The sequence below is a fragment of the Tamandua tetradactyla genome, chromosome 2 (assembly GCF_023851605.1).
Source record: "Tamandua tetradactyla isolate mTamTet1 chromosome 2, mTamTet1.pri, whole genome shotgun sequence".
In the NCBI taxonomy this organism is placed as follows: domain Eukaryota; kingdom Metazoa; phylum Chordata; class Mammalia; order Pilosa; family Myrmecophagidae; genus Tamandua; species Tamandua tetradactyla.
In genome coordinates, this window is record NC_135328.1 from 122424223 (window position 1) to 122439132 (window position 14910).

Below are 14910 nucleotides of genomic sequence, written 5' to 3' on the forward strand. Positions count from 1 at the left end.
GAATGCTGGGGAAGAACAGACCTGATCCCACAGGGAACTGTCCAGGAAAATGCAATCCTGGTGGTGGGATCTTTTCAGGTTTTCTGATGACAGTTATTTTTGAAATTCAGGAGTGGAATGTCGAGAAGTAAACTCAGAACCACTCAGTTTGGACGGGGGGAGTTGATGACGATGAGGACAGACTTTATGGTCAACTAAAAGTCGCAAGTAGAAGCAGGCTGGCCAAGGCGATCTGGTCAGAACCACTCTGATGTTCCTCACAGTGGCTGGAGAATGTATGTGCTATTAGCCCTCATAAAATAGAGAAATCTGTTTTGTCTCAGGTGGTGGAAATGAACGATTGAGTGAAAAACCTGCAAAGCAGTGTCCTGTCTAAGCTTACTTTCTAGTGGCATATTACATTAGCTATACTATTACATTATGTCTGAAAAGACGTAATTTTCTGAAAAGAAAGTAGCAGTACTCCAATGTCTCCGAACGTGTACCAAAATAATAAAAAACTAACAGCAAGCATTTCTCAGTGAGGGAGAAGTGGTGTAGCTGCAGCAAAAGGGAGTTGGAGAAATTGTGAGTAAATCTAAACAGATGGGAGGCTTTAACACTGTGAATCAATTCTACTTACAGTGCTCTAAGGAAATGTCCCATTCCCCTCAAAGCACCTTACACCGGCCCCTCTGAGATACTTTCAGAACATAGAGCTGAAATGGCCCTGCCTACAGGGGTCTGGTCTTAACCCTCCCGTCATTTTGAATGATAAGAGGTCCTGTCCTGAGAGTGTTCAATGAAGGACAAATGCCATTCAGGGACCAGCAGAGCCCTAGTGCCATTGTCTTCTGATAGAGAAGTGGATTTCAACAGATGGATAGAGACTGACAAGGAAGAAAATCCTATTTATTTTGGTAAGGCTACAAAATTGGGAAAAGTTCCATGGGGGTAGAAAAAAACCAATGTGACACGGGTTTATTACTGGACAGAAACATTTTGGGTTCCCCCATTTTAGATGATTAAACTGCAGCAGCCTGCAAATGTAAACAACACCCAGAGTCACAACTTACATTTCACGCAATAATGGTCAATTTTGAATGTCAAAAGGGTTAAAAGGGACCCAAGGTAAAGTATCTGATGACTACCTTTTTTCCTGATTTTTCTTTCTTTCCTCTCCCCACCTTCTTTGACAGAATGAGCCGGAATGTGATGGTAACCCATCCTATAATAAAAGAGAGCCCTTGGAAGCTATAGATGCATCTTGCTAAAAGTGATACTCCTGTGGCCTGGAACAGGAATGCAAAACCGATGGTACTCATTCGGTCTCAGGGAGGTGCTTACCTTGGGAGAACTTTCCCAAAAGGCTACTCCTCCTAAGGAAAGCTCATGGAGCTTTTTGGGCTCATAGGATATCATTAGAGGAGGGTGTGCACTGATGAATCATCATTACGTACTGAGAGTGGGGCGGAGAAAATGAGAGAGAGGGAAAACGAAGGAGAGAAGGGGCGGGAGGCAGAGCAGATGAAATACAGGGAGGGGTAAAGCAAGCAAAGAAGGAGGGGAAGAAGAGATGGGGAGGAAAGAGGGTTCTACTATTAAAAGACTTTAGAACAGTATCTCAATGCTGCAACCTGCTGTATAGGAAACAAGAAAGGATCTAAAAGGGTGTTGAGCAGATGCATTTCCATGCAAAAGGCTATTGAAAACTGTACTCATTTCAATAACCTTACTTGTATTTCATATTACAACAGTTATATTTTTATTTTTCTTGAGCTTTGATCTCAGTTTCACACTTAACTTTACTCATTTATTCACTCACTTTTCCCATGTATTTATGTATATATGTGTATGTACGTGTCTAAGTGTGCATATATGCATGTATGTACATACGCACACTCTACACGAACTCCACGGTTGCTTGTATACTCATCAGTAATTGGTGAAATGAATTTCAAATACATTACTGATTGGCTCTTCTTACCCGACAAATATGAAGACAAAAAAAAAAAAGGCTAAACATGCTGACAAAAGCATAAACAGAAGCCTAACTCATGACTTCTCATGATTTTGTTACAATCCTTAGAACGCTTTTTGGTGATTGGGGTACAGCAGAATGAATAAGGTGGATGTCATAACACCAGTTTAAAAAGTAACACCAAAAGTAATTTCCTTTAAAAACCTGACCAATTCTTAAATTATATACCATATTATAAGAAATTAAGAAGGAAAGCTTATGCTCCACTAATCTTTCTTTGAAAATAACTGAAGCTTTAACATTTGAAACTAATTCACAAACGTGAAACATCCTTGAGATAGCAGAACCTTAATCTGCTTTGGGTTTGGGAAGAACACGTCCCAGGCAAGTCAAGGAACCTTCATTTTCTCCTGCAATGACTGGTTTCAGGATTCTTGAGTCCAAGTAGCTTAAGACAAGCACAGAACTGACTCGAGTTGCATCCCGATTCTAGAGAATTCTCCATTCTTATAATTCATGTAAGTTAGGTCTTTGTTTAGAACAATGCCTTGATGGCATGTGGGAATGAAAAGGGCTGGTCTGGAAGGAGAGTACAGAACAATGAGGGAGCTAGATTGCTCTGCGTAAGATAAATGAGAGGACTCTTTATTTGCTTGGGCAGCCTGGGAGAGGAGTGGGGGACAAAAAGGCAAGAGATGAGGGGACAAGAGAGTTGTGCAGATGTCCTAAATGAGGAAAGAGAGGTGGAAAGCACATGTTGGCAGAGGAAGACTCCCCTGGAGGTAATTCTCCATGGCAGAAAACGGCCAGTGCATTTTTCATACGGTGATAGTGAATATTTAGCTTTAAGTTACAGTCCAGCCTGGGCTGCGCTGAGACCTCATCTTCAGATTTCAAACAAGTCTGCTATGTACAACTGTCTGGTTGGGGACGCTCTGGGGGAAACCAAGGCAAAGCGTGCCATGTTTGGGTTGAGGTGGCCAGCAAGATAGGGGAATAACCACAGACCCGAGAGAGGCTCTGAGAAGCTGGCTGCAGCACAAAAGAATCTGGAAGAATCATGACCTCCTGGAACTCACTGGCTTCCCACACCGAGTGGCCCCTGGCACAATTTTCATTGAAGTTTAAAGGGAAGGGCACCTCCATGAAGCGCGCAATCTTGAGGACACCCAGGCAACAGCAAACATCTGGGGCTCTGTGGCTTGAATGGAAGGACGGGACCCCAGAACTTGTTTTGGGGTGGAGGGTGTGGGGTAGGGTCTTCGATATTGCTTAACACAGAATCCACCCATTTTAACAGAAACTCAAACCCTGGAAAGCTACCTGACTTCACGGCACATGAGTTCAGAAAAAGCAGATGTAGGATGCTGAATGTGAGCATCAGTTTTATTCCCTGGAAACTCACCTGGAGGGAGAATGCCCGCAGAGCCGGGATGGGGATTAACGCGGCCATAAAGAAAGCTGTGACGTTGCTGATGGAAGTGAGGGCCACGCTGGCTCCTGTTCGCTTGAGGCACTCCCCGGTCCTATCCTGAGGACGAGAAAAAACGGTGCTTAGAGCTGTGCAGGGCAGGGGGCCCTCAGGGCACACCCTGTGTGAACATCTCAAACATGTGGCCATATGAGCTAACTGGCATTATACAATGCTGATGTTAAGGGTGAGAAAGAAATATCTCTGTCTTACTCTCTAACACCAGCGTTTATAACAGTTCTCATCCTTAGCTACATGGTCATGCATTCTTTGTGGTTGGTTATCACTATCCAAAGCAGAAAGCTGCAAGGTAGTGATTTTTAAGTTAATTTTTTAACACGGTTAAAAAAAAAAAAAAAGTCAGTGACTGAGTAGCAAATGTGGTCTCTGGAGAAGGTATGGCAATTAGGACAAAGTGTCAAACTAAAATAAATACCTACATTCCTAAAGGTGCCCCAAACAGAGAAGCTGTTGGGACTTCTCACGGCTAATCCATACCCTGAGAACCTCCTAATTTATTTTATTTAGAGCCAGTACTGTGTCACCCAATTTGGGGATGAAAGCATTTACTGGACCAGACTGAGACGAATTAAAGGACAAATATTCAGAAACAGAGGGAGCTTTAGCTGCCTCCACAGCTTTCTTCTTTTGTTTTTCTGTTACCTCAAAAGGGATTCTTTTATTCTGTCCTGTTTCACTAAATGCATGTGCCAGAAGGAAAACATCATCTACACCAACGCCAAGTGCAAGGAACGGCAAAACCTGTAGAGAAAACAGAGGTCAGTGGCATTAGACATGCACGATCCAATCCTGCTTATCTCTGCAATATTTACCCCATTGCCACCACTCAGTAGCTACCAAAGCACAGCTCACATTAGTGCATGGTGAGGAATATTTTGATATTTTACATCTCCAAATCTAGTGGTTTCAGCTTACAGTAGGTCTTGTCCATTTCTATGTCTACAGTTCACACACCATCATTTTTTAACGCTAATAAATGGAAGAAATTTAACTCACCTAAAGCAGGGGCTCTCAGAGTAGGATTCAGCATTACTGGGAACTTGGTAGAAACACAAGTTCTTGACTCCCACCCCCAGACTTTCTTGGGGTAGGTAGGGCATCAGAGCCTATGTTTTCACAAGCTCTCCAGGTTGATTCCCATGCAGGCTCAAGTCTGGAAACCACCGCTCTAATACACGAAATGAATTCCTGTACCTGAAGCCCCTCTCCTAGCAGACCAGCTTGTTCAGACCTCCTGCCCCCGGCCCTGAGTGGCCTGGTTACAGGCCGAGGCACGTGACATCCTGGTGGAAAAGGCGAGAAGGCCCTTTGCCTAAGATGCACCTCCGTGAGGCCAGCCAGGCCGAGCCTTGGGAGATGGCATCTGTCAACCAACAGTGAATGAATGAACGGCTTCTTCAGTACCTGAGTCGTTGCAGCATTAAAGGAAATCCCAATCAATGAGCACAGGCCCAATCCTGCAGCCACGGACAGTGCAACCAGCAGGACGCCCGCCAGCCCCACGGCACCCTGAGACTTGGAGCAGTCCCAACGCAGCATGGTTAAGCAGGCATACGCAAGCTGCAGGCAGAACAGAGGGGTGGGGGTGGGGGGCAGGGGAAGGAGGGAAGGGCAAGGGAAGGAGAGGGGGAAAGAGGAAGAGATGGGGTGGGGGAGACACAAAACAAAAGCCAAACATTAGAATGTACAATGATTCTAATGTTTTCCCCCACCCACCTCCCCCAGTCCAAAGGTAGAGTTTATTAAATCCAACCGCAAAAATTTACATTACAAGACATCACACCAAAAAATGACACAGGTCAGAGATGGGCCAACTGCAAAGGGGAACCAAATGCTTTTTACACAACCACTTTTTGAACCGTCATGAAGCTGACAGGGCCTCCAAGCTCTCACGGTCTGGAAGGCACGTGTGATGTTCAGAGCAGTTAAAAAGCAAGAGCAGTCGTGGGAAGGTATAACTGAAGACAGAACTGAAAGACAGAAAGAGAACTGATCAGTACCATCAGTAAGTAGCCGCTGGCCACTCGGATGACGCTGACATCCGAGAAGGACTTCAGGATGTCGTCCAGGGTCGTGGTGGTAAAAGAAAGCACCTTCTGCGTGGAGTTCTGGGCGACGCTTTGATGAACCACCTGCGGCCACACGAGAGGAAATTTCCAGATGGAATGAAAGGCTCAATGAGCTTCGGTAGCACAGGCCTCTGGGGATACACTCCCTTGCCCAGAGCACCGCCCCGCCCTTTCTTTTTGTTGCATTAAAAAAAAAAAAGTTCTCCGTGATATGGGTCTTGGTGGGGGGAGAGGCTGAACTTGGACTAACATTAAATGACCCCGGGGGTCTAGGACAAGGAGGCCTATTGCTAGTAAGTGAGAAAGAGGGGGTGTGGGGACAGTGTGCAACTCAAGTTCACTTGGAGAGCTTTACTTGCACTGAACCTACGACAGCCGTTCTGCTCTCTGTAACTCTACAACTGATCTGCCACTCCATCGGTTCTCCCCTAATCCCAAACAACTCATTCTTACAGGCACTCCTCCCCCTCTCCGATGGCTGGACACTTTTAAAAGGTCATACGCAGCTCAGCAGAGGTCACTGCTTGGGAAACAAAGGCCAGCTGCTGTCACATGACCCAACCGAGGGGACGGCAGCTGTGAACAGACCCTATGCCTTGCTAATGTTTTCCAGACACCTTTTCTTGCTAACCAAGTGTTTTTTCTTTTTAAACTCTGCTATGCCTTAGTTCTAGAGTTCACAATTGGCTACTAAAAATGTTTTAGGGCATCTCAATTAGTGTCTTTTAGGTAAACTTTCAAGACATAAATATTGACATAAGATTTGATGTAAATATTTTTAAGACTTTAAATATCAAGGAGGCGGTGGGGGCAGGTTTCCAACCCACCAAGTTCCCAGAATCATTATTTGTTTTGAAAATAGATTCTAATGAAATGGACGTTTAAAGAAGTCGCTAAAATGAGGTATTTGGTAAATAATGAGTTGATTCCAAAATTCAAAGTTGGGGGCTAAGAATGCCAGCCAGTCACCTCCACGTATGTCCGCTGCCATGCCTCCAGAATTGCTGCCGCCTTGTCCTCGTTCCAATTGATGTGTGAGACGTACTCGTACCCCTTGAAGTGTTCGTACATCTGTTTGGGGGTCATTAACTGGAACATAGTCTGTAAGGCGTGGGCACTATAACAGGATTAAAAGGGGCCAGGAAGGCACAACGTAAACATTCTCCGGAAGCGGTTTTCACTATGTAAAATCCCAAATAAGGGACCCCAATCACACGCAGAAATTCTTTTCTTCCATTGAAGCATGTGTTTCCATTAAAACAGGACCTGGATGGTTATTTTATTTAATAGATTGATGTACCATATTAAAGGTGTAACCTTACAAACCTTTTACAGATACACCAAAAATTAAATTAATAGGCAATTTCCTTTCTCAGTTTCTATTCAACAAAACAGGAAGGGCAGAGGAGTAGATAGCGCGACCAGATATACTGAGCTCGGCAACGCACGGCTGCTTGTGCAGAAATCGCAGACGATGGCTTTCCCAAGGGAGCAATCTCAGACTAAACGCCGTGCACTTGACCAGAGCCCATAAGCGCACAAAGGGTAATTCTTGTTTAGCACTGAGTTCTTGGTCTCTTCCTTCCTAAATACAGCAGTGACTGTATTTAGCTCACATGATTTAACTCTATCAGATATGCTCTAACGAGTGTCACTTGGCTACTTTGCATTCAGGCTGCTTCGCATGGGCCCTGGCATTCTTTCTACATAACTGGGAAGATCTTCCAAGATCTCGGTCGATAACTACAGTCTTGATGAAAACTACAAATCCGTTCTTGAAAATTTCCCCACAAGGTGCTTTTTAAAGCTGGTCTGGTCTGCTAATATTTCCTAATATTCAATTACACCAGACGGCGAGCGAGCTAGGATAACAGTTAAGTATTAATACAAATATACTTGCAGATGTCAGAAGGGAAGTGGTTTCTGAGAAAGGGGATGGGGGGAGGGATGGAAGGCTTGGATTTTATTCTGCGACTTAGATTACCTGACAAGTTTTCCAGTGCTGTTCTTGACTGTACCACCCACAATCAATTCTTCCTGCCAGTGCATATACTTTCTGGATAATCCATGGCATCCGCCATTCAATACAAGGGCCATATCAAGAGGCTAAAAACAAAAAGACAGCCACATAATTACGGGAATTAGTAGGCAGGTCACATGCCTTGTTAAAATCCAGTGCATTAAGGGCTTGTTTGTTACCGAGAGAACATTAATAAGAAGGCTAATGAGAGGCGTATGGTGGATCTTACGGCAAAATTTGGTCCTATAAACAAACTAAGTTGATAAGACAAAAAAAGTCGTCAAGAAACGAAATCCTAAAAATGAAAGTAAAAAGGAGAACAATAAACCGATCTAAGGGGGGTGGGGGCGGGAATCATTATGTTTTGTTTTTTCCTCTGCCCCTTCTGAAAAGAACCAATGACTGTCCTCACTTTGGTTGAATTTTTGTTGGGAGCTGTGGCAGGGCAGTCCGGATCAGCAGGATTGAGGCAGGGGCGGTCCATGTAACCGTGACCAACTTCAGCCTTATTCAGCATTTCCTCCCAGCTGTCCACTTGATAGTTTATTTTCTTTAACTCTTCTAGGAATTCCAAAGGGTCAAAGTTTGTCCACCGCAAAGGAGGTTTACCTCTGCAAAAGAAATCAGGAGACAAGACAATGAAAAGAGGCTTACAGACCCTGAGTAAAACAATAGGTTTGCATATACATATATATCCCTATTGCACTTTGTAGTAATGCTGCAATATGGGACTCCAGGATAAAAAGTAAGTGTTGCTTTATAGTGTATCTGTCTGCAAACCTAATGTCAGAAAAATACTTCATGAGTGAAGGTGGCAAGCAGAGAGCTTATAAATTATTGTAGGAATCAAAGGAGTGTTACTTGCCAGTAGGTCAGATCTAATATCTAAAAGCAAAGCATATGGGTTCTTCTAGAAGACTGAGATATAAAATCAAAAGAAAAAAAAGGACTTGTAATGTCAAATTAGTACTTGTCAGCCTAATAAAGGCTTTGTAAATGTGATCAATCAAAATATTTTATCTCTATTACCTTTAATAATCCAATACTTATGAGCTCTCTCTGACAGCCTGGCAATCAACCAGGCAAGCCCCCTGCTGCCTCCGCCATCACCACCATCACGGCCACTTCCCCCACACTCACTTTTGAATTTGTGCTGTTGACAGACCAGAAAGGCTTTTGGCTGCCTGTTATGTGGTTCAAACCACACTGTAGCTGCTTAACCAGGCTGAAGTCATTATGCAGAATCTCCCAACCAGAAAACACAAAACCCCTTATTTCCCATCTAAAACTGTACACTGAAGGTCAGGGTATGGCCACTGCAAATTGCTTTCGCAGATATCTGCAAGCCAGGATGGAAACAATAAGCCAGGCACTGAGTCTTGCATAATTAACTGAAAATGTCTGTCCTGATTAACATTTACTCTTTAAATGATGCGGTATATATAATATCCAACCGCTAAACTATGATGCGTTCCCTACCACTGCCTTCAGATAGCAGATTTCCCCCCTTAAATGTCATTAATGTGATCCAAAGAAAGGCCAGCATTTTACTTCCCAGGAAGCTCTTGAACTTAAACCCAAATATTTCGTTCAGACATTTACCCACTAATAAATTCTCTCTTAAAAAAATAAGCCAACCCTATCTAAATGCCAGGCCTGCAAAACTGCAAAACATTTTAAAGAATTAAAAATCACACATACTAGGCAATAATTTGCATGTTATTTGCATATAAATAGGTTGGTAAAAGTGAATGAAATTTAATGGTGCCTACAGAACTTTTTTTTTGAAAAGAGGAAAAACATTCTGCTGTAGCTCACTCCCCTCCCCTCACCATTCACTCAAAAAATGCACATGGAATTTCAATGTTTTTATTCAAAACTGAAATCGACTAAACAACGATAAAGCAACATTAGAAATCACAGACACCAGAAAACAAGATCATACACTTACAGTAGATATGCTGTCCCAGATTGTAATTTTGCCCCTTCCCAGAAGCAGTCCAGAGGTGTAATAATTAAACAAGGGTAAAGATATTCTATTATCTGTCAAAGTTAAAAAAAAAAAAGAACATGCCATGCGTTAACCTAACACATACCATTGGGGTGTTTTCGGGAATTTTAGGGACATTTTTGCAAACAAAAAATATATACCTGATCCATGTAACCTGTTTCTGTGATAAGCTCCCCTGATTTGTAACATAAATGCTCCAATTTCCACTGTCTATAAAAAAGAATAATAAAGCAGAGGTTAACAAAATTTCTCATTGTAGTAATTGGAGGAAATCAGTGCAAAATCAAAACTAGAGAATATATAGAAAGAACTGCAATTTCTATTACTTTTAAGCATATGTCAAAACTAGCAGAGCTTTTGCCAAGTAGAGACCCAGCAAGCTTGCTTTAATGAATAGATAATACTCAATTGTAATTAACATGTGGGTGTTTATGTAAATGAATGCTACCCAAGTACTTGAAAAGTCTTGTTTTCTTAAGTGTGTTCTCCCAATAATCTTGTTTACACCATTAATTTGCTTTTCTACATACATTAAGCAACTTGAGGGCAGACCAGCTGAATTATCACAAATTTAGAATAAGTGAGGGCTAATTTAGTGAGAGTTACATATATTCGGGTGGGAAAATAGTCCTGATTTTTTTAATGGGAGCTATCAGGATAATGTCTTTTTTTTAATAGGTAGTGTTCACGTTGTCTGTAAATTGATGAAAGACAATTCAAAATGTAACTGCTCTGAAGATATCTCACGCTTCTTTAGAAGGGGTGTGTAGCCACCCAACTGGTTGCTTGAAGGTTCATTTTCACTTGGGCATAAATGCCAAGACCTTATTGAAAACACACAATGTGACAGTGTGATTGTGAAAAGCTTGTGTCTGATGCTCCTTTTATCTAAGGTAGGGACAGATGAATAAAACATATGGATAAAAAAATAAACAAATAATAGGGGGCACAAAGGTTAAAACAAATCGGGTAGATGGAAATGCTAGCGGTCAATGAGAGGGAAGGGTAAAGGGTATGGTACGTATGAGAGTTTTCTTTTTTTGAAGTGATGCACATGTTCAAAAAAATGATCACAGTGATGAATACACAACTAGGTGATGATACTGTGAGCCATTAATTGTACCCTACGTGTGGACTGCATGTTTTATCAATAAAGATATTACAAAGAAAGAAAGAAAACACATTATTAAGCAATGTACTTGCTCTGCTGCCAAACTAGGAACAAAGTGAGGTAGAGAAAAAAATCATTTTATTAGAAAATGATTTGCACTTAAAGCTCCAGGTGCATTTCCAGGGCTCCCCTGCGCACTAGACAGAGGCGTGTCTTACCTGTTGTACATGTACACATGGACTCTGCTGGCTTGGAGCGCAGAGTCCAGGTGCTGTCGGAGTGCTTCCGTGGTGAGGACATTAGCGCCTTCTTCTTTTGGGGTCTGGATCATGAGTTGAGGATTAAACATAGCCTCTTCTCCAATCTTCTGGCGAGTATAATTCAATTCACGACTTACTCGTCCACCAACTGACAAATACATACAGATTTCAATCAGCAGTGCAACGTTGCTGTAAATTCACGTCCTGTTATCTCACGAGTAGGTTGATGATACACAATGAATGAATTCTGGCCATGAAAATGCAGAATAACCTTCACTATCACCAAAGTTAAATTTACCAATAATAAACACATTTTTAAAAATACTCACTAAACTGAAGACTGTTCTTTAATCACATACACAAACCTAATAAGATACGTGCTTCGTCCGCACGATAAGTAACATGCCAGATGCATCAAGGAAGGAGAGGTAGGGAGGAAAATTTGAGACACCTTTTCCTTGCAGATCAAACCAAATATCCCCATTACAATTTCTTTCAAGTACAAACAATCTTCTACTGTAGCATATTTCAAGACAAATGGCTTCCATATACACTCTTCTAAATAATTCAGCGAAGGAAAACTTCTCCTGACAGAAAAGAAACAAGGGAAGGTGGCAAACGTGTGTTCAGCACAAAACTTGCCAGGTGTAGATACAATGATGCAAGTCAGATCCACAAGGGGGAAACCCCTACTTGAGACTGACAAAATACATCAGCTGTGGCCACCACTGCCAGCTCTAGAACCTGGTTCTCTCAGACTCAAGCAAATACAGCCATCAGGTTGAGTCACCTGGAGTCTGGGCAGCTGTTTTCCACAAGCTCCCCAGGTCACTCTGAATATACTGCTAAAGCAGAGAGTGGGGGGGGGGGGGGCAGCACCACGCCCCTTCACTATCAGGTTTGGCCAAGGCTGGGGTTTGCTTGAAGCAAATCAGGCACAGGTGGAGAAGGCATCAACTTCCTGGCATTGTTACTGCAAACTTCTTTTTCGTCCTTTCTCTTTCAAATCCTCAGGACCAAGGGTATACATTTCCACTCTGATTCCGGATCAAGCTGAGCTCAGAATGCTGCCCTCGGCTGGGAGGTACTAAGGAGGGGGTTCGGTTGTTCAGTGGGTGCTGGATTGCAGAGGTGACGCTCACAGCTCTAGCGAGGGTCCTATGATATCATCCAAGCATAAGGGACTGTGTCAGGGCCCAAGAAGGAAGGAGCTCGGCTGAGCGGCTGAACAAAAAGAACCCTAGAGGGGGCCCCCCTCTACTTCCCCTATCGAATGCAGTCCAAGGTAAAGGAAGTAATTCTGAATAGTTCCTAAAAATCACTGATAAGTTGAATGTTTACTGAAAAGCTAGCCTCCCACCATCGTTTAGAAAGAACAGTTAGTGATCTTAACTTTCCCACGAAGAGGGATCCTTTTTCTTCAAGTTTAGTATTCAAGGACATAAACATTTGGTTTGGGCAAGTAAATAAGTACTGGGAACAGCGGGTTGTTTAGTTCTCTTGGCATATTTTATAAACAAGGGGCAGGCTAAAAAGCAAATAATGCTCTCATTAGGAAAACGAATCCAGATTCATGGACTGGCAGGATCCTCTGAGCAGGTGCGGGCAGCCCACCAAGGCCACCACGGTACTGTGTGAGGAGATGTTTAGCACAAAGTGTGCATGTGTGCATGCACGTGTGCGTGTGTGCCTGTCAGAGAGAGACACAATCATGTATCAGCTGGCTAACAAAAAAGTAAATTAAGACGCCCTGGTGTGCAGAAAACTTTGACCAATAGTCATGGGGCATTCCTAAGACCTTGCAATCAATTTGAAACTAAAGAAAGAACAGCCAGAAGAAAAACCTGCAAACAACTGGCCACTGAGGCTGAATTTACATGATGCTGCTAGCCTTTGCAGAGGTGCCCATGGAAGCTGCCTGAGGGCAGCCTCTGGCTCCTCCCGCGGAAGCCATAATGCTGACTGCCAACCAATGCACTAGCGAACTGAGTTCAACTCGAATCCACCATCTCTGGAGGCAGAGCTTAAAACCCATGAGGATGTGCAAAACTCACTTCTGATACGCTACAGAGCGACTGCCCCAAGGAGCTCAAACAGCTTTTGCTCAAACCTTTCTTTCTTCTCGGTGCATCACAGCTACTGACCCAAGCCTATAAATCACTTCTATTTGCAAACTGCCTCCTCAAGCCCCAGCCTAGCACACAGTATATCATTCTGCTTATAAACGCAAACTTACCTTTCTGGAAGCTTAAAAATTTCAGGTGCACTAAAATCATAAAGTGAAAAACCAAAAACACAAAACACAAACACCCTCCATCCCCTGTGCTAAAAGGATCCAGGAGACGCCATGAGTGAAGGGCAGCCCCTGGTAGAGATGGGAAGCCGTGGTTCATCAGGATTCTGTCCCCATTTCAGGCCTCAGCTGACCAGCAGCCTTTAGTGCTATAACCCATGAGGCGTTAGGTGCAAAAATAGTGAAATCAGGCACAAGGTCCATGACTCTAAAGAGGTTTACTACATACTTCCAGGCCACCCTTACAATGGAGCAATTATTTTATTCCAGCAGTTTTCAGAAATGATGTTATTTCCTTCAAGATATAAAATGTATCTAAGGGGCTCAATAATGTAACCTGTTTAGATGCTTTAAGATACATATTTAAATAAATATACATGTATTTCATAAAGGTGTGTATTTGTCATGTCTCCAGAATTGAGAGCCTTTTTGCTTTCAATGTTTTTTTTTTTGCTTCCTCATCTTTGCTCTACAGGTATAAGTATGACTATTTTGCTAACCAGTTTTAACCAAGACAAGATCAGGCCAAGCAACTAGAGTGAAAGAACCCCAAATCTAAAATTTCCCCAACCACCCAAGCAGGACTCTACTTTTGAGTATTGTTCAATACAATTCACTGTTACTTATGACATGGCCATATTTAATTTAACATGTCATCTTATGTTTAACCAAACAAGAATATGGTTTTATAAAACCACTCGTTAACTTTAAAAAAGTTTAAGGTGACATCTGTTTTATCTGACATGTGTCATTCATCCAGCAAGTATCTGCAGGTGTCTAATATGTGCTAAGTAAACAGTGGTGCATAGGTCCATTGTGTTCTCTGCTTCAACAGGCTCGTTGGCTGACATAGAGAACAGAAGACAAGCAAACCAATAAGACGGCTTCATGGCATGACAAGTGCCATGGGGGAAATAAAGATGGTGCCATGTGATTTATGGGGAATACGGAAGGGGAACAGTTACTTCAAACAGAGCGGCCAGGGAAGACCCAAAAGGGAGTCACTTTTAAGCTGACTTTGAAAATAAGAAGGTTCCAACTAGGGGAAGAGCTGAGGGAACAGTATTTGGACAGAAGAACCAGCAAAGTGCAAAGCCCCCTCGGGTGGGGCTTGCCACAGAGAGAGAAAGGAGGCAGTGTGGCTGGAGCTGGGTGAGACCATAATTATGTCACTCGCTCGCATGCACCGGTAGACTTAGCCCCTTCTGGGGTATAACTGCACAGTCATGTGGTCTTGCATCAGTATCTACCCAGGCAGCTCTGGAACAAACTACCAGAAATAGAAAACTCCTCTCTGCACAGGGCATTTTATAGACTCCCCTGACTTGCTACCCTAGCAAATGACTATCCTAAATCACAGCTGAACGACAGCCCAAGGCTGTTCACTGCCTCGCTATCTTCCATCATCATCCATGAGTGTGAAGGTCTTGTTCTCAGAAAATCCCACAGAACTCATTTCAAATGATTGAAATTACAGTCATGGTATGAGGGGAAATGGTTTTCTCCTGTCTCTTTTACTCATTTTCAAGGGCAAAGTCCTTTTTTCAAAAAAAAAAAAAGACTTTTTCCTAATTTTTTTCTGCAATGAATATGTGTAATTAAGAACTTCTATGTTGCCAAAAGGAAAAAATAAATTTGTAAGCTACTTGGTAAGGATCTGCATTAAAAACAAGCTTGATGTAAAAATAATATGC

General features: G+C 42.7%; 1 protein-coding gene across 4 annotated transcripts in view; it reads right to left on the minus strand.

The window, feature by feature from the left end:
* PTCH1 (patched 1) overlaps positions 1-14910 on the minus strand; it is a 68323-nt gene that overhangs the window by 28668 nt on the left and 24745 nt on the right. For all 4 annotated transcript variants that reach the window (XM_077148707.1, XM_077148706.1, XM_077148710.1 and 1 more), the window contains 10 exons: positions 10882-11071; positions 9693-9762; positions 9493-9584; positions 7954-8152; positions 7506-7627; positions 6491-6638; positions 5453-5584; positions 4857-5012; positions 4095-4193; positions 3366-3491 (listed from right to left, as the gene is read on the minus strand). In XM_077148707.1, the coding sequence (XP_077004822.1) occupies positions 3366-3491; positions 4095-4193; positions 4857-5012; positions 5453-5584; positions 6491-6638; positions 7506-7627; positions 7954-8152; positions 9493-9584; positions 9693-9762; positions 10882-11071 (1334 nt within the window). The remainder of the gene's footprint in view (positions 1-3365; positions 3492-4094; positions 4194-4856; positions 5013-5452; positions 5585-6490; positions 6639-7505; positions 7628-7953; positions 8153-9492; positions 9585-9692; positions 9763-10881; positions 11072-14910) is intronic.